The sequence below is a fragment of the Numenius arquata genome, chromosome 11 (genome assembly GCF_964106895.1).
Source record: "Numenius arquata chromosome 11, bNumArq3.hap1.1, whole genome shotgun sequence".
Classification (NCBI taxonomy): domain Eukaryota; kingdom Metazoa; phylum Chordata; class Aves; order Charadriiformes; family Scolopacidae; genus Numenius; species Numenius arquata.
Genome location: NC_133586.1, coordinates 33,822,982 through 33,847,992, shown reverse-complemented (window position 1 = coordinate 33,847,992; position 25,011 = coordinate 33,822,982). Strand labels below are relative to the sequence as shown.

The following is a 25,011-nucleotide window of genomic DNA, read 5'->3' as shown; positions in this document are numbered from 1 at the left end:
CAGTGAGCACCCATTTCGCCTGCCCTGGAAGTCACCACTGCCTGAGCCCACAACCTCATCTGGCTGCTTTGCAAGCTCCTGCCACAAAACAGCCGGAGCCCGGAGGACGGCAGCATTGGTGGCTCTGGCCACCCATGCCCCAGCCACAGCCCCAGAGGTGACCCGGTGTTACTAGAGGAAACGGGGCTCGATCCAGAAGGGAGGGACCGGCAAACACTGTCTGGGCAGGAGCTGCCTGGGGGGAGCGAGACAAAGCTGGCTCCCGGCTGGGCACAGGACAGTGTGAGAGCGGCCACTGCCTCCCTATGTCCTGGGCTAAGAGTGCCCCAAGCGGGGAAGCCCTGGAGGCCAGTTGCTGATGCACAGCTAATATTTCAATTATTGCTTTCCCAAGTGATACGTGTGAAACAGAATCATGTTTTTGTCACAGCCTGCTGACCCCAGAAGAGGGCTCAGCTGCAGCCCTGAGGCCTTGAGGAATTGTCCTGGGGGGTGTCAGGAGTCACTGTCCCCGCTGCCACATGCTCTCCACACACAGGACACTCCTTTCACATTCCATGAGCCTCCCAAGCCCAGGTCTCCCCTGAGGTTCTCGTTGGGGAGGGACAGTGATGGTGACATGAGCACCATGGCCAGGCAGAAGCTGGGTACTTGAGGGACACCAGGAGGGGGCAGATACGAAGGGGTTAGGGGGTGGGGGGTAGCAGAGAGGTATGGGGGCACTGTGTGTGCTCGGTGGGTGTGCCTTTGGGTGGGGGTGCTTGGTTCTGGATCTTTGCCCGAACTGAAGTTGCCCAAACCAACAACACCCGCGGGCAGGCAGAGGTGGCCTTGCTCTGGACCCTCACCCTCCATGGGGGCATCTCCGGGTGCTGGCACTGCTGGGGATGCTGGATGCCCGGCATGGAGCAGTACCTGGGGGAGATGCATACCCAGTGTGGGGTATCACCTGGGGGAGATGAACCGGGAGCGGGAGGAGGAGGATTCCCAGGACACCCTCCAGGAGGTCTCTCGGTGCCGTGCCGTGCCGTGCCGGTGCTCGGCGCTGCCGTGCACCGAGGGAGGGGCGGACGAAGCGATTGGCCGCTCCGAAGCCGAAAACCCGGCCCCGCCGGGCGGCTGCTACCGCTGGCACTCGCTCACCCGCGCCTCCCGGGGCGGCCGGTGCTGCCCGCGGCTCCGGGACCATGGATCGTCTCAGCGGTAAGGAGACGGGAAGGGCACCGAGACCGGGACGGGCATCCCCTCTCCCCGCCGTGCCGGGTCCGGCACGGCGGGGAGAGGGGATGCCCGTCCCGGTCCCAGAGGGCTGGGGGGTCGCGCATCCCTTCCCAACCGTGCAGCTCACCCAGTTGATGTGGGACCCTGCCCCTGGGGTGCCTTTGTCGTCCCCCCACCCCCAGCCCTGCGGCAGGGCCATTTGGGAGAAACTGGTACCAGTTTCTTTTTGCTGGTCAGACGGGTGAAAAGCCAGCAAGCCTGTGGGGTGTTAAGCACATGTTAGGGGGAAATTATGGTTGTAGAAAGGGAGGTGGCTGGTGTTTCCAGATGGAGCTGATGGGATCCGGAGAGTTTTCCTAGCTGGGGAAGATGCCGGTGGTCTTGTAAAGCCACAGAGGGCCTGATCCCCACCCTGCTGGGAAGCGGCTGCGTTCCCACATGTGTGCGATTCCTGCCTGCAGCTTGTGGCATCGGGCTCACGTAGCTGTTAGGCTTTGATCTGGAATATGAAATAAACCTGCCAGGGCTTTGGGCCAACTTTGTAGAGAAAGTCCTGGCTTTCTGCTGGGGCTGGCAGGTCCCTGGAAGGAGCAGAGGGAGGCTTTCAGGCAGATTGCTGCTTTCTGCTCCTGAACGGTGGCCTGGGGCTGCAGAGGAGGAGCAGGTGGTGATGTCGTGTAGCACGGGGGTCCTGGCCCTCAACTGGTCCTCAGAGGTGCTACAGAGGCACCAGCCAAACTTGATAACAGGGGGGCAAGGGGCACCACTCCGGCTCTGCGGACTGGGACCACGCTGAAGTCCCAGGGTGGTTCAGGCAGTGCTGCGTCTGCATCACTGGGTCAGCACTAGAGAGACCCGAGGGTCAAGAGTTCCCCTTCCCGATGTAAAAGGATGGGGTGGCGTTTCCGCAGTGGAAACACAGTTGTGAGGAGTTTGACTCTTGGGCTGCAGGTCGTGGTGTCGGTGCTCGGAGAGCAGGGCCAGTGCCCAGCAGCCTGGGAGGGGACAGGGACGGCAACAGGGACAGCCTTCCCCTGCGGCTGTGGCTCGCCCTGCCTGCCAGATGAACAGAGTGGCTTTTCGAGCTCTGAAGGAGGGTGCTGTTGCAGGAGGGGAGTGTTGTCAAATGACACATGATGCCAGAGCTGTCCTTCAAGGTCCCAGAGGACCCCACCGATGGGGAGAGCAGAGGGTCTCGGCTTCCCCATTCTCTTGCTGTGCGAGCTGGTGGGAGGCCACTCTGTTTGCATCCTAGACCACCCCAAAAATCAAACCTGGGTCCTCACCACAGTGAAGGGCAGGAGGTGCCCAGCACATTGAGGAAACCATCCTCAAACACTGTGGAGATGGGCCTGGGCATGGTGCAGCCACTCTGTGAGCTGGCCCTGCTGGGGGAGAGCTGCTGTTTTATACCCCTCGCTGGTGCCTTCTATGGTAGCAACAGCAGTGCCTGCCTGCTTTGCTTTGAGTGCTTGTAATGAATTGCTGTTGGCACCTGGATGGCTCTTTGCTAATGTAAACCTCCTCCAGACCCTCCTGCTCATCACCCAGAGCCACTGGGGGCTGTGGCTCACGGGAGGAAGGTGTGGGGGTCTCATCAAGCTCCCTTCCCTAGTGCAAGGGGTGCTGGGTCTGGTGGTGGGTAAGAGCTTTGTGCCCCATTCTCTGCCCAGGCCTGCTCTCTGGCAGCCCCTTTCTTCATCGGGAGTTCCGCTCAGCCCCTGTACGTATCCTGACTCGCTCTTGCTTTATGATCTACCAGCTTATTCATCGCTTTCTGTGCTGTAGCTGAGCCCGCTGCCTCCCCCAGCAGGCTGGGCAGAAGGTGGTGTGGGGCTCAGTTCTCCCACCAGCAGCTCACCCATGGAATCGGTGCTGTGGGCTGTTTGTGGAGTTGTTTCAGGTTGGGCTGAGGGCGAAGTGCGTGCTTTGGGAGGTGGTCTGTGTTACAAGCCTTAGCTCTAGCAGGGCTGTGCTCACACATGGCTTCTCCTCATTAGCGACTTTTCTCTGACCTTTTGTGCCACCAGAATTTAGGTCCTGCACCAAACTTATCTGGGTTCTAAATCCAGCAAAGCCGGTAGAGATGTGTCAGGGATAAACTTGGCTCCAGCTCGCCCACAGGAATGGGGAGGCTGTGGGGCTGGTGGGAGGGAGCCGGGATCATTCCCGACCTGCCGCCTGCAAGCTGGCGGCAGGAATCCCGCCTGCCCCACGCACGTAGCCCGGTGGAAGGGGGTGCGGAGTGGGTGTGAAACACAGATCGGGCCAGCTGTTAGTGCGCCAGGCAAGTGCCGAGCTCTCCCCCGCATTGCAGCCATTCCTTCCGCTGGAAACTCAGCTGCCCCAGGGCCACCGCCTGTTTATAGCCGGGGAGTGTGCGGGGAAGGGGGCTGAGCCCACCGTGGGCTGTCCAGCCCCACCATGATGGCCAAAGAGGGGTGGGAGGACAGCCCCAGGGATGCTGACGCCAAGCAGAGAAGGGAAGAACTGGAGTTATTTGCCCCTCTGTATCTTCTGATATCCTTCTGTGTGCAACGCTGCCCGTAACTGGGAAAAATGGGTCTCACTGTAGGTAGTAGATGATCTTTAAGGTCCCTTCCAACCCAAACCATTCTACTGGATCCTCCCTGATGTGCCCGTCGCAGGTGCCCACTGCAGCAGGGGCTGCTGGAGAGGGGAAGGAGCGGGCTGGTGCCCTTACTGACTGCCAAGGGGGTAGTGTCCTCCAGCCGGGGACCCTGGGGACTGTCCTATCTGCCTGGGCTGTCTGGAAAACCTGCCTCTTTCCCGCACTTGCTCTTGACCTGGAAATGCTGCTTTCCGGTGCAAATGTGCTGAGCTGAGAGGCTGATGTGCCCTTTGCTATGGAGCGGCACTGAGCCACGATGTGCCTGAAATCCTCTCCCCTGCAGCTGGCGGGTGGCTCTTATCCCAGCCCAGGAAAACTTTGTTTAAGATCTTGAAGAAGTTGTCTCATCCCAAACAGTGGGAAGGCTTTTCAGAGGAGGTCAGGGAGTGAAAACTGGGCTTGACCCAAGATTTGCCTGTTGTTCAGTAGACAAATAACTTGCTGGGGACAGGAGATAACGATTTAGCAGAGTGGAGGCTTGAAGTGGTTTCTGGCATCCCAGACCCATGTCCTAACCCCTTAACCCTTCCCTACACCATCTACTGTCTAGTCTGCCACAGCTAAAGCTCTCTCCTGAGGAACACACATCTCCTCCTGCATATAAGGAACCTTCTTCCAGTGAAAATTAATGGTGCAGCTGTCAGTCCTGCAAAACATCCACTGAATGTCACTCTTCCAGGGCAGTAGCTGGACAGTTCGGTTGGAAACCTCCCAAGGAGCTCTGCATTGTCTCTGCCAGCCCTGCCCCGCTGCTGTGCAAACGAGGGGCTGGCACCCCCTGCCAGGGCACCCAGGGGTGAATAGAGCAGGTTCTGCCACCGGCAGGGAGGGGACCCGTGCAGCCACCAACAGCCTGCCTTTCATCACCCTGCGGCGCTAAAAGCGGTGGCATTCGGGGATCTCAGGTCCCTCTGCAGACTCTGTGCTGATGATCTGCAGCCTCCACAGTGGGGAAGGATGAAAATAACTCCTTTGGCCCTCCCTTCCCCAGGGCCCCCCCACGGCACGGCTGCTGCAGCCCCTTTTTGCTCCTGATATGCTTCCCATCGGATCAAAGGCAGGCTCTTCGGCAGGCAAGGGAAAACACTGACATTTCTTAACAGTTTGGAACAAAAACAGATCTTTGCTGCGAGGGGTTTCCATGCTCAAAATACTTTTTTTTTTTTTTTTTTTTTTTTTTTTTGAGGTGGGTTTAATGTGTATGTGATCCTGGAAGTGATAGGAGGGAGCTCTGGGAGATGCTGGTATGCTCTGATCGGGGCAATTAGCAGGAGATGTTTAAGGAGCAGCTTGAAGAATGGCTTTGGTTTTCCTCTAGGTTTTTTGAACTTTAAACCCACCCATCTTGGTGATGGGGGAACAGCCTCTTTTTGGCTCCTTGTCCAGTGCAGCCTCACGTTTCCATGTGGTCCCAGTGTCAACCTGCCCTTGGGAAACCAAGGTTGGGAAGGACAGAGCCAGGAATAGAAATTATGGAGCAACAGGTTTGATAACTGGCTTTTGAATCCTGGATTAAAAGGAGATATGGTGAACCAGTCCTGGCGCCGATGGAGCCATCGGCAATAACCGGAGCAGTTGCACCTTCCCCTGTGCTTAGGCTTGTCAGCTTCCCACTGGGATAAACTGGCTTTCCTGTCCCTCCGCCCCTGTGCCACAGGGGTTAAGTGGGTAGGAAATGCTGTCGTGGTGGCCTTGCTGCTGCACCTGATGCTCCCGGCGGAGCTGGGCAAGGGAAGGAAACGGAAGGGCTGTTCTCAGCTGAGAAAATACGCTTATCCTGCCCTCCGAGGGTCCTCTGGGGCAGCACAGTCCTCTCAAACTCAGAGACCCTCTGCCATGCCCTGACCACCCTGGGAATGTCGCTCTCCCACAGGGACAGGGCCCCAGAGTCCTGGGCAGGGGGTACTAATGCCTGGTGCCCTGGGGCTCCTCGGCTTTCCTGGGGTCAGGGCAGGGATGCCCACAGACACCTGCAAACACAGGAGGCTGGGTGCTGGGCGCTTGTCTCCCTCCCCCTGACCCTGTGGGGATATTTCCCCCACAGGGGATCTGTAGTTCCTTTTTCTGAAAAGAGGGGTGTGCATTGTGCAATGTGGCTGAAGGCATTTGGGAAAGTGGAGCTGGCTGGTGGCTAATCCACCAGCTCCTTCCTGCAAATCCCATGCCCTCCCTGCCCACAGGTGAGGGTCCCGTACCCTCCTCTACTTCCAAGGGTCCTGGCACAACCTCCTCGTGTGACTCTTCCTTCTAGGAACACATATCAGCCCTGCCAGTCTCCCTGTGTCTTGCTCCTGTGGGTCAGATATTGCATCCAAGATGTTTTGGATCTTGGCTTTGGTGAAGGGGGATGTACGGAATACGGAGAGCAGCCTTTAGGGATGCAGAGAGCTTTCCACCCGCAATGGGCTGGGGTGTCCATTTGGGAGATTTGGGGGCTGGAGGACCTGCCTGCCCCTGGGTGGTAATGTGGCCATGCCTGCCTGGGTGCTGGGGTGCTGAGTCAGCAGGTTTCCCACCCCCATCTCTGCAATTAGCTGTAATTCCTGCTGTCCTGGAGGCTGAGGTTTGGTGGAGATGAAGGGCTACTGAGAGGTGAGAGCTTCAGGGCCCCCCAGGTCCAAGTGAGCTGCAGGCAGGAAGGTGCAACCCAGGGAGGATTGCCGGGGCTCTGCCCATCGCAGGGGTGGGCAAACGGCTGCAGCACCAGTCCTGGGGCTTCTCCCGGTGTCGGGAGCGAGCCCAGGCCAACCTGCTGCTCCCTGTGCTGTTGGAGTTTGTTTGGAAAAGGCAGACGCCAAAATTTTTGTTGGAGAAAAGACAGTTTATTCTGGGTTCTAACTAATCCTAACATCTCCCCTCTGCCTGAAGCTTGTTTTTTATACATAACTCAGCAGGTCTCGCCCCTGCTTGAGTATTCCTTTAAAGGGCATCTCAAACCTCTCTTTTATATTCGTTATTTAAACGTGTTCTCTATCCAGCAGCCTCCGAGCCCTGCTCCCAGGCTGGCCTGGCAGAGCATCCTGCCACACACCCGCTGAGGCTGGCACCGAGTTTTGAAATGTCGCCTGGAAGCACTGAATGTGGTCCCGGCAGAGCTAATTGCCTTGATTGGGCTGAGCTGTGGCTGGAAACAACTTGTGCCTGGGGTTGGGAGCCCCCAGGGTTCAGGGGGCAGAGGGAGGAGGCTGCCTGTGGACATCAGCGGGGTCACTCAGCGGTATCTCACCTGGGTGCTTTTATTTGCTTGACTTCTTGCTGTGCTCGGCAGCAAGATCCAGAAACCTCCCCCTCCTCCTCTGGGGTGGGGGCAGCTGCAGCCTCTTCGGGTTAGAGGGGTAAAGTTTGCTTTTGGTGAGCTAAAGCAAACCATCACTGTCCTCTCCAGGAGGTGAAGAAAGGGCTGCTAAGCCATCAGTGGAGGGGGAACAGCCCCTGGAAAAGGACTCTTGTTGCAGCATGGGGCACTGGGGGGTTGTTATCCGCCTGGGTCACAGGAGATGTTTGTCAGTGATTTAATCAGCCTGTTAATTATTACCTGCTCGTGAAGCTGCTGTGCTTCGATGCGAGCTGTCGTGAGGCCCTGCAGCCCAACAAGGGCTGTCCCGGGGGTTCCTTCCAGCAGCGATGCCAGTTCAGAGATGCCCCATGTCTGAGTTGGGGGCTCCCTGGGGAGGTGACACCCCTCTGTGTGTCACTGCCCAAGGGGACTGGGGAACGGAGCGGAGCAGGCGGGGTGAAGGTGCTGCAGCTCTGGGTGCATGGTCACTGCCGCTGAGGGGGAGATTGTCCACCCACAGCCATGCTCCGAGTGTGGGCATCTCCAGGAGAGCCTCAGCCCAGCATGGGGCTTCCCTGCAGGGCCATGCTGCCGTGGGGTGTGCTGCCAGCACCGGGCTGGGTGGGAAGGGAACCACCACGATCCCCTTGTTCTCCAGTTTCTCCTTTAATCCAGTGGTACAGAGAAGAGGCTTGACTGGCCCCGCAGCAGCGAGCGATGGTTTCAGCAGTGTGACCTGGCAGGGGCGTGAACACCGGTGATAATCTCTGCACTGTGCAAGCTCTGGCAGCCTGTAATTACACTTCAGGACTCCTGTTTTCATGTGTAAGACTGTGGGGAGGACGTGAAACTGTTTCTCCTCCAGAAAAGAATGCATCAGGATGGGGGTGTTTGGGATCTTGCTCCTGTGGCAGATTCCCTCATGCCCGCGCTCTCGGCACTGGCTGGGTACACCGGGCAGAGCACCAGCCCCTGGGTGTGTGCCACTGCTCCCCTTGCTCTTCTCTGCTTTCTGGGGCAAGGACTCCAAGAAACTGCCCTGGCGCAAAGGGCTGGGCTGAAGCAGGAGGGCTTGGGGAGAGCCTGGCTGAGAGGGTGGCTCTGCCACTGCCCTGGGCTGGACTTGCTGCTTGGCCGGTCTCTGCCGGGGTGGGCAAGCTGCTGGGAGCAAGGCCATGCGATAAGGCTTTCTGCAGAGCTATTTATACTGGGGAGACGAGCTGGTGCTGGCAGAGGCGCTGAGCCAGACACAGGACCCTTCACACAAGCGCTGCTGAAAGCGGCTGAGCTGGCCATGCTGGGGAAGGAACCTCCCCCCTGAGCTGCTGTTGGGGTGTGCGTCTGGAGCAGATGGGGGAAAAGATGATGGTGGCTCAGCAGACACAGCCAGAGCAGCCTTCTTGCTGTTTAACCTCTCTGGTTGCTCATCTCCCCCTCTCTGAGGGATGGAGGGGTCCTGAGAAGCCAGTGAGCACCGGGAGGGAGGGCTGGTGGGGGACCTTCTGCCCCCTTGAGCAAGCAGGTTTCACGTTCATCTCCCAGGATTGATTTTCCAAGGTTATCAGCTAAGGATATTAGTTACTGTAAGGTGATGATGATGAGATCCCCAGGAGATGTGTGTCCCTGCCCTTCCTACTGCAGCCTGGCTTGGCGGGGTGGGGGGTGTGCTGTAGGGAGGCAGCAGGGAGGTGCTGGGAATTTGGGGGATGAGTCAAAAAGGTTTGAGCTTGTCTTCTGCTCCCCAATGCTTGGGGATGCTGTGGCACCCAAGCTGGGAGCTGCTGGGGGAGCAGGGACAGTTGCCGGGCTCCTGGGGCTAGTGGCAAGGGGGGTAATCACAGCGAGGGGTGGGAAGAGGCACCGGCTGGGGCAGTTGGAGAGCCGGGGAGCATGTGGGGGTTCCTGGCCATGCAGGAGCCAGCCCTAAGCACTCTGGCTCCTGCTGACATTGTTGGATGCCAGGTCAGAGGCGCTCCCCCCATCCGCCCCACTCAAGGGGCCCTTGTTTCCAGGGAGGAGATGATTCATGTGCATGGAGTGGCCCCTTAGCAAATCTTCCACTGTTACGGGATGTTGTCAGATCTCAAGTGTGATCTTTAATGGTTGGCCTTTCTCTAAAAACCCTCTGGGCTGGAGAACGCCAAGTTGCTCCGTGGCTGTACAGACAGCCAGGCTGGGAGGAGGAGGTACTTTCCAGGCTGGAGTTCCTGGCCCCACCAGCCTGTCCCAGTCATCCCGGTTTGCCCCACACTCCACTGGGTGATGGCTGGCTGGGAAGCTGGGCCTGGCTGGCCGGGATGCCCTGCTCACCCCTGCCACCTCCCTGGGGCTGAGTGCTGCCCTTCTCCTGCCTGCTTGCCAGGGTGTCCTCCTGCCTGCACCGGAGGAGCGGTGGCCGCAGGCAGGGTGCGGGCAGGCGGCAATCTGTCCTCCTGTCTTCTGCACAAAGGAACAATTCTGGGAGCGCCACACCGCCCCCGCCAAGGCACTTCCTCACCGGCTGCGTGCCTGCCTCCTCCCCGTCGGAAAGAAACCTCCTTGGGACTGGGGATAGGAACAGGAACGGCCCCAGGAGCTCAGCAAAGGGCTCAGGAGGCCACGGCCTTCCTCAAGTAGAAGTGGCAGGGGAAAACTGGCCCTGCTGGGGTGGGAAGCAGCACGATGGGGAGGAGGCTGTCAACACCCACAACATCCCTCTGGTGATACCTGTATCCCCTGCAGGGGCAGGAGGAGGCTAGGGGCAGGCAGGCAGGTATGGAGGCACGTCCCGGTGCCCGGGTGTCTCTTGCAGGTGGCTCAACATCAGCCCGTGGAGAGGACAGAGCAGTTTATTCGCTGCAAAGCAGCTCCTCCCGTGGCGCTGGGTCTGTTTGTCCCGCAGGGTGGGTGACCTCCCTGCAGGGCTCCTCCTGGGGCTGGGGTGCCTCTGCTGCTGTCCCTGGGTGTTGGGGAAGCTCCCTGTTTTCCCTCCTTCCCCGGCCCACACCCCACCTATTTATGGCATCCCTGGCGCTATAAACGTTTGTTTACTGCCGGTGGCGACTCTAAGCAGCCCTGCGCCGGCAGGCAGAGTGTCCCAGCGCCCTGCCCACGCCAACAGGAAGGATTTATTTTTGCTTGGTTTTTATTTTAGCTACAAACAATGGTCGTTACTCCCAGCATCCGATTTCCCCCCGGCCCCCCTCGCCCCCAGCCTTCACTTGGCGCGGGAGGAAGCGTGGCTGGCGGAGGACGGGAGAGCGGAGGCTGCAGGATGGGAGGCGGGGGGGGGGGGGGGTGTCCCCGTGCACCTCCCACTTGCAGCAGCCTCACAGTGCTGTGAAACAGCATCTCCCCTCCCCGGGGGCTCTCTTCCAGGCTGCAGAGCAGCTTTGCTTGGGGTGACAACCCCACGTGCATTGTCTTATCTCTCCCCTTGCAAAAGCTGGGTCTGTAAACCAGGAAACTCCTGCTTTGGCTTGGCCGGAGCCTCTTCCTCCACCTCCTCTTCCTCCTCCTCTCTGCAGGTTGCTGGAGCAAGACCTGAATTTTGCTCCTGCGAAGAAGCAGAGGCCAGGGAGGGGGAGATGGGCTCTGCAGCTGCAGGCTGTGCCTGGACCCTTATCTCTGCGCCGTGGAAGCGGGTCCCTGAGGGGGATAGCACTCACAGGGTCTAAAATTAGAGCTGGCCTGGGCGCAGGGTGGAGAGAGGTGGTGGGGTGCTGGAGGGGATGCAGCTCCTCTGCCAGCATCGTGCTTGGTGCTGCTTCTAGGGCAGGGTTTAGCAGCAGGGGAAATACCGCCCCGTTGTCCTAAACAGCAGCAGCGTCCTGGTGCTCGATCCCCGGCTCACCCTGTCCTGGCAGAGCTGCCCTGGGTCCCTGCTGCCCATCCAGCTCCAGTTAGCTATCTCTAAAGCCATCTGCTGCCATGGCTCCTGGCCTCCCAGGCTCAGAGACCTCGCTGAAATCTCCCCATCAGGCTGCAAATGTGGAGAGAGTGAGTTTGCAGGAGGGGAGGCTGGTGTCCCTCCCTGTCCTGGGATGCCTGTGTCCGAGCCTGGGCCTAGTGAAGCGCTGCAATTCCACAGGATTTTGGTTTTAAGAGAAGCCCCTGAAGAAAGCAGCAGGTGGGAGCCATTTGTCAGCGTCAGAGACAGGCATGAGGCCGGAGGTGTCCCATGAGCGAGGCGGTGGCTCGGTGGGTGGGGGATGCAGGGTCTCTTTCCGGCTGCATCACCTGCTCAGTGCCTGTGGCCGCTCTGATGTCGTGCCGCCTTCCCCCCAGGAGCCCTTTGATGTCCCGATGCCGCAGGCTCTGCGGTTTCATGCCGAGGTTGCCAGAGCCCCCCAGGGCAAGGGTGCGCACTGACACCAGAGCCCGCTCCCCTGCCCACTGTGGCGTGGGCACGAACACAGGCTGGTGAGGGGTCTGTGCTCGCTCCTGATGGCTACTGCCGGAGTAACGTGCCGGTCCTTGCTCGCCGGGTGACCTTGGGTCGGTCACAGTGGCACCTGCTGCCCTCAACGCAGCAACCCTGGAGCAATCTCCCCTTGCCAGCCCATTAACCTTATTTAGGCTGGGAACCTAACGAGCATAGGAAATTAATTCCTTCCCTTCCTCCGCTCCCCCAGGCAGAGGCTCGGCTCAGCAGGCTGCACACCCCCCTGGGATCACAGACCTCTTTGACTTGACCCCCCCTCGTATTTGGGGAGGATGTTTAACAAGGGAGACGGAGGGGACAGCTCAGCTGGGGGGAAACAAAGGCGCCTTCAGTGCTCGCCCTGCTTCGTGCGCCCGGTCAGAGCCAGCGCTCGGGGCGTTGCTGATGAGCTCACCCGCCTGCCACGCCGGGCAACAAACCTCGCTTATCGGCCACTCTCGCTTCTCCTGTGCCGGGGTGGTGGTGTCTTCTCGCCCCCCTCACCACGCACGCTGCCTGCTTTGTCACTATTAATAGAAACCCGCTCGCCCTTTTGCCCTCGGCTGGTCTGAAGCCTTGACACAGGAGCTGGTGGCTGTGATGGGAGATGTCCTACCCATGGCAGGGGATGGGGATGCTGGTGAACACCATGGCTTCAGTGTGCAATGGAAGGCTAATGTAGGGTATGTGCATAGTCCCCATCTCCTCCAAGGGAGCTCACAGCCGACTGAGACCCTGCTGAGATGGGGCAGGGTCTCCCTAGATGCTTGCAGGTGTTGGATGGACCTGGTGGCATCTTGTTCTTTGTCCCAGCTACTTCCTTGCTAGCCCCATGCCCCACCAAGCCCTGCAGCTGCGTCCTGGGCACAGCAGGGGAGGATATCTCACCTGGAGACCACCACCACATTGCTGAGCAGAAGCCTGCTCCTGTCCTGCCTGTGCAGCGCTCTGCAAAAGCCCCGGGGAGGATCTGCCCCTCTTCCCTCCCTTCCAGCCTCTGCAGAGGGGCAAGTAGAGGGCTGTGGGAGATGAGTTTTTATCCTCACTCATCACGTGCATGAGGCTCTCACATCCTTCCCACGCTGGGAGGTGCATGCTGGCAGGGGACAGTGAGCAGAGCATCAGCAGGATCTGGGTCCTGTGGCTGCGTGTCTGCTGTGGGGTGTTTGTCCAGCTCAGGGAGCAGGAGTCCTGCTCCCCCTGTGATTGCCCTCTCCTTCCACATGGGCTGGGGGATGCTGCCAGCTCCCTGGGCTTGCTTGCTCCTTCTGGAGCCGTGCTGAGGCTTCTCCCCCTGCCTGGAGGCTACCTGTCCCGGAGGCTCCTGCCCACAGGAGGTGGGCGCTGAAAAGTCACCCTTGCCAAAAGGCTGAGGCTGCTGTTTAGCTTGGCACTGGGAAGGGAGGAGGAAGCAGAAGGTCTGTGGAGATAGAAGCCCATCGGCTGGGGTGGCAGGAAGAGGCTTGTGAGCCGCATCCTGCCTTGTGTCCTGGGGAGGCAGTGATTTGGGGCCGGGCACACTGTCTCCTTGCCCGGGGGCTCATCTTGGCTGGCGCTGATCCGCATCAACCAGCTGCTGTTGGGTTCCCCTTCAGCCAAAAAGCTTTAAAACAGCTGTTGGTTTTGCTGCACTGCCCCTGCTTTGGGCAGCAGTGCCAGCCTGGTCCCAGGGGACTCACTCTGTGCTCCTGGCTGTGGCTTGCAGGGTGGAAGGTGGACACCTAAAATCTTGGGTAAAACCTGTAGCAGCCCAGTTTTTGATGGGTGTTGGGCAGAATGGATAGGGCCCAGCAGAAACTCGTTAGAGAACATGAGTAATGAGGATCTCAGCATGAGTAACAGCATCCTGCCCTTCCCCTGGGAAATACGCCCCATGCCACCCCTCTCTGTCACCCAGCTCTGCTCCTCCAGGGCCCTTCCCCTGGCAGAGCCTGGAGGGGCAGCCCAGGGTGTCCCTGATGCTCCGTGCCACTGGGGCACATGTTCTCCACTCCTTGCAAACCATCCCCATCAGTCAACACATCCAAGCTGCCTCTGTAGTCACCTGTGGCCTCTCCTCCTGTCCCTGGAGACGCAAAGCCAGCTGCACGCTGCCCCAGCTGTGCTGCGATGACTTTCAGTTGCTGCCAAGAGAAGGGATCCTGCTTGTACTTCCACTGGAAGAAAGAGCAGCTTTTTTTTTCACCCTCTGTAGCCTCCAGAGCTGCAGGTTTGCTGGTGTCTCTGAGCTTGGCCTCTCCAATGCAGGCCATCTCCCGCAGGCACTGGGCCCTGCAGGAGCTACCCTGTGTGCCAGTGGAGCTGGGCACCAGTGGAGCTGGGCAGGTGTGTGGTATCGTGTAAAAATGGGAGGTTTGGCTTTGTCTTACCCTGCTCGGAGGAGATAAGGTACAGGAGGAGACCTGGGATGAGGATGTTGGTGCATGTGCAGAACTGGGGGTGTGGGAGCTCATGAGAGATTTGGAGTCCAGAGCCACCTTGGACTCTGGTCCTTCCCATCCCTGGGCAACACATTTTCCCAAAGCTGTCCTTCCCATCCCTGGGCAACACGTTTTCCCAAAGCTGTCAGTCAGCTGCTGCCAGCACCATAAACACTGCTTTTGGTGATGAATTTTTTTTCTAGCCCTGCTCTGATATGCAGATATCCAAGTGTTTTCTGGAGCCTTGCTGCACAGGTAACCCCACAGCTGCAGTGTGCTTTTGCTTCATAAAAACTAGCCCATGAATCACCGCGTTTAAGAGAAGACCCACACTTTTACATGTTGTGCCTATAATGGTGACTTGCAGTGAATTCTCTTTTGCTGGGCTCTCCCCACTTCTCCTGCCTGGTTCTGTCTGCTGGGCTGATGCTGTGTTCATATGTGGTGGCTTCCCAGGAGCTGGCAGGTGCTGGGATCTGGCAGAGTGACGGGAAAGCAGATAAGCATTGGCTTCTGGTGCGGTTCCTCTTTGCCAGGACTTCAGCTGCTCCGACCCTCTTGGCTGCTCTGGGGCCATGTGTGTTGGACTGACGCTCAGCTGCCACAGAGCTGGGTGGGGAGAGCCCCTCCTGTGCTGCAGTCGCCGTCCCCTCCCTGGGCACCTTTCAGGGCACCTGTGTGGGGCAGGGACTGTCCCTTGGGGCAGTGACTCCATGCCTGAAGGGAAGAGTGGAGTGGCCTTGGAGCAGTGTGGATGAGCTGGGATGATACGGGGAGGAGTGAGAGCAGGGCAGAGGAGCTGCTGTTGGTGACTGTGGGACGAAAGGCTCTAGCCTATGTGTGGGGACCCTGTGGAGGTGGCACTGGGCTGGAAGGTCACAGGTGGTCTGAGCACAGCAGGGGAATGGTGGGAGCACCAGCAGGTGAGGGGTGGGAGAATGTCTCCCTGGGTGACACTGCCAGGTGGGTCTGCAGATGGCATCTGGGTTTCCTTTCCTTCCTTCCTTCTCTCCGCCACCACCCAGCGCCCGTCACAGCGAGGGGGCACCAGCAGCAATGATATGCTGTTGGGGGGCAGAAGTGTAGTTTTATCTGCGTGGAAAAATATGTCTGAGCCCTTTGATAGCGATCCAGTAGCCCTGCAGAGCTGGTGTTTCCGTTCACGGGCTCAGCAGGCTGCATCCCGGTGTCTGCGTGCAGGTGGAAGAGCTTGTGCACGGATCGAGCACGTTTGTGCTTAGCAAACACCGCCTGAGCCCTGCTGGGCTGAGAGAGACTCCCATCCTGGGGCCTTCTACACATTCCAGCCCCTTCTGGAATGTGTAGCCTCTTCAGCCCCAGCACCCCGACACCACCCTGGCTGACGGGCTTTTCCCTGCTCCCCCCAGTGCTGGACCAGCTCCTGCCAGAGCTCAGCATCTTGCTCAAGCTGCTGGACCACGAGTACCTGAGTGCCACCACACAGGAGAAGAAGCTGGCCGTCTCCACCATCCTGCAGAAGCTGCAGCCATCCACAGGTCCGTGGCCCACTCCCACCGTGTCTGGTAGCTGTCCTCAGGGACAGTGGGTGTCCTCAGCATCTGCCCTGGGCCAAAACCCCAGCGTGGCAGGGAAAACCATCTGCTAGGCAGGGATGAGCTGCCTCTGTGCCCAGAGCCCAGCATCTACTCAGCCCCTTCAGGGCACTTTGTTCCCTGCTGTCACTTCCCAGCTTCTCCCACCCCCGAGTGCAGGGGCTGGCGTCAGCCCTGCCGTGGCTGCCGGGGAGGGGCTGCTCCCTGCGGAAACACCACTTCTCAGAGGTCTTCCTGCCACCGGTTCTGCTGAGCACAGGGGTTTCCGTGGGAAGGCCAGGAGGAATGTGCACCTGGGGCTTCACAGCCTTCCCACTTTCCTGCCCTCCTGGGGAGGGGGCGGCAGCATCCCTGGGGGCTCCTCCACTCCCCGGGTGCCTGCTCCGGAGCAATACCCCGGTGGCACGATGGAGTGGCTTGGCCTGTGTCCTTGGCTTGGTGTTTGTAGGGACGGGGGGGTGCCAGTCCTTGCTCCAGCCACCCTGTCCATCCTTGGGCTGAAAGCATCCCCTTTTCTCCCAGGGAAGGATGTGGACTACATGTACGTCAACACAGCGTCCCTGAGCAATGGCACCAGCTTTGTGGAGTCGCTCTTCGAGGAGTTCGGTATGTGTGGCGAACCCAGAGTGACATCTGGGAGTCCCACTGGGTGGGTGCCATACTGGCCTCGGGGTCCCTGCTGACAGCAGGAGCTCTTGGGGTACCCTGGGGAAGGACGGTGGAAGCTGCATCCTTGTGTCCAGGGTGGGCACCATCACCTCAGGTGCTTGCTCCCACTCCCCTGCAGCTGCATGGGGACTGACCGTGGTGGGGTAAACACACACCCCAGCCCAGCTGCATTTATCAGTGATGCCCATCTCCCAGCACCTTCCCAGTGAAGGGCCACGGGTGCTTGCCTTGAGCGTCCCCAGAGGACATGGCTGGGGAGGCCAGCTCTGGGGTTTCCTGCTCCCTTCACCCTCTCTGCTTACCCCTGGGCAGACTGTGACCTGCGGGATCTCCAGGACATGCAGGAGGAGGAGGGGGACACCAGCGATAGCGTTGGCTTGGAGCTGGCGAGGAGCCAGACAGCAAAAGCCGTAAGTCCCTGAATGGCCACCTGCGAGGTCCGCTCTGCACCCACATGGGGAGGTGGCAGTGGCCAGAGCTGGGATCCCTTCCTGTCCCCTGCCACCGCAGTAGCTGCTGGGACTCATGACCCTCTCCGCTGCCTGGCTAATGCTGATGGTGTTTCTGCCATAGGTTCCTGTGGACCCTGCTCCGCCACTGCCCACCACTCCCCCGCCTGAGGATTACTATGAGGAAGCCCTGCCCTTGGGCCCTGGAAAGACCCCTGAGTACATCACCTCCCGCAGTGAGTCCCACGCCAGGGGGGCAGGAGGGTGGGGGGACCCCTGCAAGCTGCATTCCTCCTCCTGCTTGCCTGCTTGGCAAAGCAGGCAGCCCTCAGCGGGCATGACAGCTCCTCCCAGGGAAGGAAATGTCTCTGCTCCCACCGGCATTGCTCTTGCTCCACTTCCTTCCCATCCCGCTGCACTGTTATTGCAAGGAGTTGTTTTCCCCAGCTGGACTGAGCATGGGGTGATGGGGAGAGGTTGGAGCCACAGGGGGACCTGAGATGCCCTGGGAGGGTGTGCTTTGCTCTGCCCAGCTTGCAGGCTTGCTGCTCGGAGCATCCTTGGGGGTAACCAGGTGTAACAGCCCCAGCTGCCCTCTGCTTCCTCCGCAGACAGCTCCAGCCCCCCCAACTCCATCGAGGATGGCTATTACGAGGATGCAGACAGCAACTACCCTGTCACCAGGATGAACGGGGAGCAAAAAAACTCCTGTAGGTATCTGGGTGCTCTCACCAGGGAGGGGAGACCTTTGGCAAAGTCCAGCCCCGAGATGGGGGCTTGAGGTCTGGTGGGGCTGGGCTGGAGTCCGGTGGGGTTGAGGCTGGAGAACCTCTCCTGTGTCAGAGGCTGCTGGGCAAAAAGCAAGGAGCGTGGAGTGCTGTTTGTCATGCAAACCAGAGCCCTCATGCTGCAGAAGGGATGAAATTGGTGCCATGTCTGTCACCATCATGGGGAAGGGGTGTCCCTGCCTACGAAGCTTTTGTGACCTGCATGAGCTGCCTCTTCCGTGGCGGAGGAGAGCTGAGGCAGGGACACCACTGGAGAGCCCTGTTCCTCTGTGCCCTGAGGAGGTGTGGAGCAGAGGGACAGCACATGATCATCTGTTGTGGGTTGAAGTTTTCATCCAGGCTCTCAAAGTTTGAGGCTTGCAAAGAAATAAGCCAGCCCAGGAGTTTGGATAGTCGCACCTGGGACTGGCTTTTGGCCCACGAGCATCCTGCCTGGTTTAGAAGGGAAATGGAGAGGGCTGGGGTCAAAATGCTGCTGTTTTCAGAGGATGACATGGAGTCCATCCATCCCAGCACCCAGCCCAGGTTCAGTGCTGGATCCCAATGGGCACAGGGACCCCTGGCGGTGTCTGAGCGTGCCCGGCAGGCAGGGCCCTGGGGTGCCAGTTGGGGTGACTTGCCTGCTTCCTTCCAGACAATGACTCGGATGCGATGAGCAGCTCTTACGAGTCGTATGATGAGGAAGAGGAGGAGGGGAAGGGCCAGCAGCTGACACACCAGTGGCCGTCGGAGGAAGCCTCCATGAACCTGGTGAAGGATTGCAGGATTTGCGCTTTCCTGTTGCGCAAGAAGCGCTTTGGACAGTGGGCCAAGCAGCTCACCATCATACGGGACAGCAAACTGCTGGTGAGCCCAGACGGTGGGGGACAGAAACCTGTTGGTGGGCTGGGAGGGAGGTTGGGTCCAGGATGAAGAAAATTAGCACTATCCAAGCCAAGACCCTGCCCAAAGGCTGCAGAGCACATGCAGGTGCTGCCCTCACTTCCCTTGCAAGAGAATGGAGGGCTCCCCTCTTTTGGGACCCTGTGGAGTGAGAGGGCACCCCACAGCCCTCCACCACCGAGGCTGTTGCAGACACTGAGCCACCTCCATCTGTGCCACCTGAGAGGGACCCTGAGATGGACGCCAGCTCTGCCCAGCGCGGCAGCGGGACCGGCAGGTTTTGGCCAAGCTCTGAGCAGTTCCCTTTTCTTCCCCTAGTGCTACAAAAGCTCCAAGGACCGTCAGCCACACGTGGAGGTGCCCCTGGGGACCTGCAACGTCATCTATGTCCCCAAGGACGGGCGGCGCAAGAAGCACGAGCTGCGGTTCTCACTGCCGGGGGCTGAGGCGCTGGTGCTGGCCGTGCAGAGCAAGGAGCAGGCTGAGGAGTGGCTGAAGGTACTATGGCTGCCCCCGGCTTCGCCTGGGGGGGCTGCGGACCCTCCTTGGCATCCTCCCTGGCTGAGGCAGGGAGGGGGGCTGCCCTGGGAAAGGTTTTGTTCCCCTGGAAGGGAAAGGGGGCTTTGCTTCCATCTCTTATCAGCTGGAGGGGGGCTGGCCAGCTGCTTCCCAGGGCCTGGGCGTCTCCGGCGCTGATAGCCCCTGTGGGGTGGGGATGTTTGCTCTCCCCCTCCTCTTCCCCATGTCCCTTTCCTGCCTTTGTTCAGGGGCAGGAGGCGGGGGCCACGGGGAAGGAGCTGCGGGTGGGAAAGGAGCCTCTGCACACACCACAAACCCAGCTGTACCCCAAATGTGGGAGAACAGGGTTACTTTACATGGCCTGGGCAAGCCACGCTGTGCCTGCCTGTAAAATGGGGGTTCCTGAGGTGTCCTGTGCTGGCAGGATGACTGCAGCTCAGCACCCACCTCCCTTACCTCTAAGATTTCCAAAATCTCTGGCAAAACTGGTTGCAGGTTTGAAGGGGTGAAGGGGTGCAATCCCCCAGGCAAGCCGGGCTAGTGCCCTGAGCAGGGCTCGCTGTCCTGTCCTACAGAGACCAGGACCTCTCTCCCTGTGGTTCGGCCCGGCTCTGGTGGTGAGACGGGGGCTTGCTGAGCCAGGGAAAGGAGCCCTGGCCCTCAGGTCCATTTTGAGTGGCTGCTGTGGGCTGTCTCTGCAGGTGATAAAGGAAGCAAGCAGTCCGGCAGCAGGTGGGATCGAAGCCCCCACCTCCCCGGTGATGCCGTGCAAGATGGACCTGGATAAGGTGATGGTTTCTAACTGCCCTGCCAAGGTGCTGCGTGGGGCTGCTGCGGCTGAGCCTGGGGAATGGGGGGGCAGAGGGAGCACCAAGATCCCAGTGCTGCATGGGGGCCCCTTCCCACCCTCCCAGCGGGTCTGCAGGGCTTATGGGGCTTCCCTAGCACCAGGGGACATCCCAGCCCCGGGTGGGAGGGATGAAGGGCTGATAGTGGCCATCGCTGGGGGCTGTGCAGGGGGATGCTGCTGACAGGGTGCCTGCTCCGCTCCCCCCACAGCGGCTGTCGCAGGAGAAGCACACCTCGGACTCGGACAGTGTGGCGACAGGTGAAACCAGCTCCCCAGCAGCCCGCAGAGAGCCCGGCGAGCACGGTGCGGCCCCTGGCCCCAGCCAAGCAGGCTGCCCTCCAGCCGGGGGGGCCAGCTGTGTGCACCATAGCTGGGGAGCATCCTCTCCTGGTGAGGGGGGATGCCTTGATATACACCAGGGGCACACAGCTACTCTGTCCTCCTTCCAGGGAAAGGCAAAAAGAGCGGCTTGGCTGACCTGAAGGGCTCAATGAGCCGAGCGGCAGGGAAGAAGATCACCAGGATAATCAGCTTCTCCAAGAAGAAGCCTTCCCCTGAGGACACACAGACCTCCTCCACCGAGGAGGACATCCCCTGCTGTGGTTCGTGCTGGCTGGGGGCAGAGACGGGGCTCAACTCATGTGGGGCTGGAAGCAGTAGGGTACTGTCATCCTCCCCCTATAGGGGGCATCGTCCCCCTGTGGGAGGTAAGGGGGTGGTGGGTTGGGGGCAAGCTCACCGAGCTGATGGAGAGGTGTGACGTTCCCCTGGGATAAGAAATCGTGCCTGGTCCTGGCTCTACAAATTCCCATGGAGTATGGAGAAGGGGCGAGGAGTGACTGTGTGGCACTGAGCTGGCACCTCACCTGGGTCCAGGGATCCCAGCTGGCTCTCTGGGGGGAAAGTGGCACAGAAGCATCAAATGAGTGGGGAGCCATGCTGTAATCTCTGGGCAGCCCTGTCTCATTAAAGTTTGCCCAAGGTCTGGCTGAGCGGGCACTGAGACCCTTCCCTCGACCCTGCCACCCCCCAGGCTACCTTGGTGTCCTGGTTAACCAGTGCTGGAAGGAGCGCTGGTGTCGCCTGAAGGGCAACACCCTCTACTTCCACAAGGACCGCACCGACCTGCGGACTCACGTGAATGCCATCGTCCTCCGGGGCTGCGAGGTGGTCCCGGGGCTGGGCCCCAAACACCCCTTCGCCTTCCGCATCCTTCGCAATGGGCAGGAGGTGGCTGCACTGGAGGTGAGCGGGCAGTGGGGTGGGCAGGGTGTGCTGGTCCTGTGAGGAGGGGGTTGCTAAGCCGGGGGAGCATCTCCTGTGATGGTCAACACTTGCATGCAAGCGGTGCCTTATCAAACGGTGCCTTATTTTCCCCTCCCCTGCGCATTAAGGAAGCCCAGGGCATCATTTGGGTGAGCCAGGGGCAGCCACACAGGTATTTGCAGGCTGGAGGCAGGGAGGAGGCTGGTGGGGCTGAAGCAGGCAGGGTGGCTGGGGGTTTGGGACTGGGACCTCCCATGTGTGCCTGCATGCTTTCTCTTGGACCCTCCTAAGTCTTGCACACAACACTTTGTGTCAGAGGGCCCTTCTCCACAGGGCAAGGGGCCGGGAGCTGGGCATGCATCCCAACCCTTCTTCTCTCCTGCAGGCAAGCTGCTCCGAAGACCTGGGCCGCTGGCTGGGTCTCCTCTTGGTGGAGACAGGCTCACAGACGGCACCAGAGGCCTTGCACTACGACTATGTGGACGTGGAGACCATTGCCAACATAGTGACAGCTGTGAGGCACTCCTACCTGTAAGGCTGTCCTCCTGCTGCGCTGTGGGCTGGGAAGGGGCTGTGCCAGGGGCAGGGCATTGGGCTGGGGATTGTGATCCCTGTGTGCTCCCTAGAAAACGCATGGGCTGGGACATGGTTTGTGCTGTGATCTCAGGGAGAGCCAGTGTCCCAGCGGCTGGTGGTTCCCAAAGCAGGGCAGCTTCCCTTGGGCAGGATGGAAAGCAGGTGTTTCATCAACACTGAGGAAGGACTTAAAGGATATGTGTGATAGGGTAGGGTAGGGTGGGAAGGGTAGAGTAGGGTAGGGTAGGGTAGGGTAGAGAGCTTGTGAGTGAAGCTGGGAGAGCAATGCAGAAAGCCCTCTGAGGTGGAAGGGCTCTCTGATGGGCTGGAAAGGATGTCTTGGAAAGGAAGACCCCATCCCTTCTCTTGCAGGTGGGCCAGCTCCTCCCAGGATCAGCAGCCAGACTCCTCCCCTGTGGTGTATGATGATGTCCCCTACGAGAAGGTTCAGGTGAGCACGGCTCCATGGCTCACTCTCTCCCGTCACTGTGGCCAGGCTACAGAAGAGGCCCCAAGAAGCCTTGGCTGGGCTGCAGTGGCCCCATGGGTGTTTCAGCACACTCTCCCTCCCGCCCCACTGCAGGCTGAGGAGGAACCAGGGCGGCCAGCAGGAGCCCAGGTGAAGCGCCATGCCTCCTCCTGCAGTGAGAAGTCACGGCGGGTGGACCCACAAGTCAAAGTGAAGAGACACGCGTCAAGTGAGTGGGGGCCCTCAGCCGCAAACCCCTATGGGGGGGACCCTGGCCAGTGCAGGATGACGCTCTTCCCCCAAGGGGGTCTGCGGTCAGGCTGGGGCTTGGCCAGTTCCAGCACACGGGTGATGGGTTGTGCCACGCAGGTGGCATCGGTGCAGCCAGGGCCAGAGCCTTCATGATGGGCCGTCCTTGTGCGTGCAGATGCCAACCAGTACAGGTACGGGAAGAACCGGGCCGAGGAGGATGCCAGGCGATTTCTGACGGAGAAGGAGAAGCTGGAGAAGGAGAAAGCATCGATCCGCAGTGAGCTCATGTTGCTGCGGAAAGAGAAGCGAGAGCTGCGGGAAGCCATGAAGGGCAGCACGGGTAGGTTGGTGCCATCTGAGCGCTGTTGCTGCTCAAAGGCACACAGGTAGAGGGGGAAAGCTGTGGAGCCAGGGGTGGGATGGGGACGCTGGGCTGGCGGTGACATTGTGGCCATGAGCCAGGCTGGCTGCAGCACGCCGCCGGGCTGGCAGCCCCATCTAGCGTCCGTGTCCAGAAGGATGGGTGGCTTCTCCGACCCCGGGCAAAGGTGCTGAGCTGGGTGCGCTTGTGCAAGCAGGGATGAAGCTGCAGGACCTGGAGCAGCGGGTGGCGGTGCTGGAGGAGCAGTGCCGGCAGAAGGAGGAGCGCCGCGTCGACCTGGAGCTGAAGCTGACCGAAGTGAAGGAGCGGCTGAAGCAGTCGCTGGCGGGAGGGCCGGCCCTGGGGCTGGCTGTGACCGGCAAGGCTGAGAATGGGGTATGCATCCCTTCTTCCTCGCTCTCGCGGCTCCAGCTTCCCCCAGCAATGGTGCTTGGGATGGCAGGGGGAGCAGCACATGGGGAAGAGGGGACATCCCTGCTGCTTTGTCACGTTGTGGTCAGAGGTGGGAAGTAAAGTGTCGATTGGGTTTGGCCACATCAGTTTTAACCTCATGACAGTTTGTGCTTTTTTGTTTCCCCTGGCTGTCCTTGCTCCCTGGGTCTCCTAAATCCTCCTCCTCCTTGCTCCCCCTTTTCCACAGGAAGCTACAAACAAGCCAAACGGGAGTGCCCCTGAGCACTTGGTCCCTGTTAACTGTGCAGCCGAACTGAGGAAGAGAAGTCCCTCCATCCTCCCTGCCAACAAGGGAAACGTGCTGCGGAAGGCCAAGGTTCTGCTTCGCTCTCCCTCTCCTCCTTGGCCCCACGAGAAATCTCAGCCTTCATCCTGTCCCCCTTGCTGACCATGAAATTTGGGGGCTGGGGGTGCTCCCTACCGCAGAAGCAAGGGGTACTGCCAGGGTCCCCTGTAGCCAGGCTGTCCCACTCGCTGCTGGCAGGAGCCCAGCTTGCAGGGAGGTTTGAGAGGTGCAGGGCTGGGTGTGCAGGGAGGAGAGCATCCCCTCTACAATGCCCGGGGCAGCAGTGACCCCCGCCTTTGAAGACGCTGGGGTGGTCCAAAGCAGTCAGCAGGGAGGGATGGCCTCAAAGGGCTCAGTGCTCGCTTCTCCAGCGATGTCTCCTCATGCCCTGCTTTTTTCCCTTCCTCTGCAGGAATGGGAAAAGAAGCAGACCTAAACCGGGCTGCGGGAACGCCTGCCAAGCCCCCGCCGGACACTGGGACTCATGGAGAAGCTACAAGTCCCCTTTCTCCGAGTCGCCGGGAGGGTGCTGGGAAGGCATGGGGGGAGAGCTGCCCTCCCAGGCCCCACTACTGCGGCTCCGTCTGCCTCGTGGGCAACACTATAAACCATGGGGAAGGGGACGGGAGGGGGATTTGGGAGGCGGGTGGGGAAGGGGAGTCCTTTGTGGATCAGGGTCGCATACTACTGAGAAACCCATCTTGGGGGGAGCCTCCCACAGGGCCAGGAGTTCGGCGCAAGGTGTGTGTGCTCGTGGTGGTGCCCAAGGAAGGAGGGGAGAGCCGGGGGGCTGGCAGTCGGCACTGCCTGGCCAGCACTCCAATTTATCAGGATCAGCGTGTGCCACCCTGGGGATGCTGGAGGCCAGGCTACCGCTTTCCAAAGTAACCACGGACTCATTGGGGATTTTTGGCTGCTTCAGTGTTGGAGTTCCTGAGCTGCTCAGGACCGGACACTTCAGAGACGCCGATTATTCGCCCTGCTTACTGCTCCCAGCTCCGCAGGGTCTCATCTCAGGGTTCCTCGTGTCTCGAGCTCACTGTGCCTCAACCAAGTGCCCTTGTCCAATATTTCCTTCTTGTCCTCCAGGCAGTAAGGGTTGAGGGCACGCTGGCTTCCCTTGGGAATGAACAAAGCTCAAGTGTCAGCATTTGAAAGCAAATTAACATCGGACACCTTTCAACCTTGCTAAACAGCTTAGAAGTGCTGCAAAGGGCTGAGGCTGGAGGCGGCCCGGCTCCCTCTGCCCTAGCCCCATGCCAGCTTTCTGGGGAGCAGGCAAAGGGACAGGGCTGTCTCCTGGCCAACAGCACATTCACACTTGCTGCTGCAGTCAGACACAGTTTGCCAAGGCATGTGGTCAAAATGGAGCTGAGGAAAGTTTAAAAATTTAAAAAAAAAAAGTGCTTTCAAATGAGAGGACTGGAACAGAAGAGAGAAATAGAGGAAGATCATTTAGCACAGGCAGAAACAAGGGACAGGAATAAAAAAAGAAAGGCCCAGGCTTTTGTGCTGCAAACAAGGGAGCAGGCCTGTCCCACTCATGCTAACAACTGCCACAATTAACCTTTGGAGCTCGCTCTTTCAAAGCCCTCTTGTTACTACGGAGGTAAGCAGCTTTTAATAAAAACGCTGGCACTGGTC

At 59.7% G+C, this 25,011-nt stretch overlaps 1 protein-coding gene across 1 annotated transcript; it reads left to right on the top strand.

The window, feature by feature from the left end:
* Positions 1-958: 958 nt before the first annotated feature.
* On the top strand, positions 959-25,011 carry AFAP1L1 (actin filament associated protein 1 like 1). The gene is made up of 20 exons (XM_074156111.1): positions 959-1,203; positions 15,153-15,181; positions 15,341-15,469; positions 16,049-16,132; positions 16,508-16,605; positions 16,769-16,880; positions 17,256-17,354; positions 18,067-18,278; positions 18,633-18,812; positions 19,535-19,621; positions 19,893-19,986; positions 20,133-20,285; positions 20,717-20,928; positions 21,335-21,480; positions 21,898-21,976; positions 22,109-22,223; positions 22,422-22,586; positions 22,825-23,003; positions 23,269-23,397; positions 23,780-25,011. Exons 1-20 carry the CDS (start codon positions 959-961, stop codon positions 23,801-23,803), a joined length of 2,571 nt encoding a protein of 856 aa, XP_074012212.1. The 3' UTR covers positions 23,804-25,011.

Coding starts and splice junctions, on each gene's coding strand:
- AFAP1L1 (XM_074156111.1), top strand. CDS start 959: ATGAACCGGGAGCGGGAGGAGGAGGATTCCCAGGACACCCTCCAGGAG. Junction 16,133..16,507: donor GTCGCTCTTCGAGGAGTTCG/GTATGTGTGGCG, acceptor ACCCCTGGGCAG/ACTGTGACCTGCGGGATCTC. Junction 16,606..16,768: donor GGAGCCAGACAGCAAAAGCC/GTAAGTCCCTGA, acceptor TTTCTGCCATAG/GTTCCTGTGGACCCTGCTCC.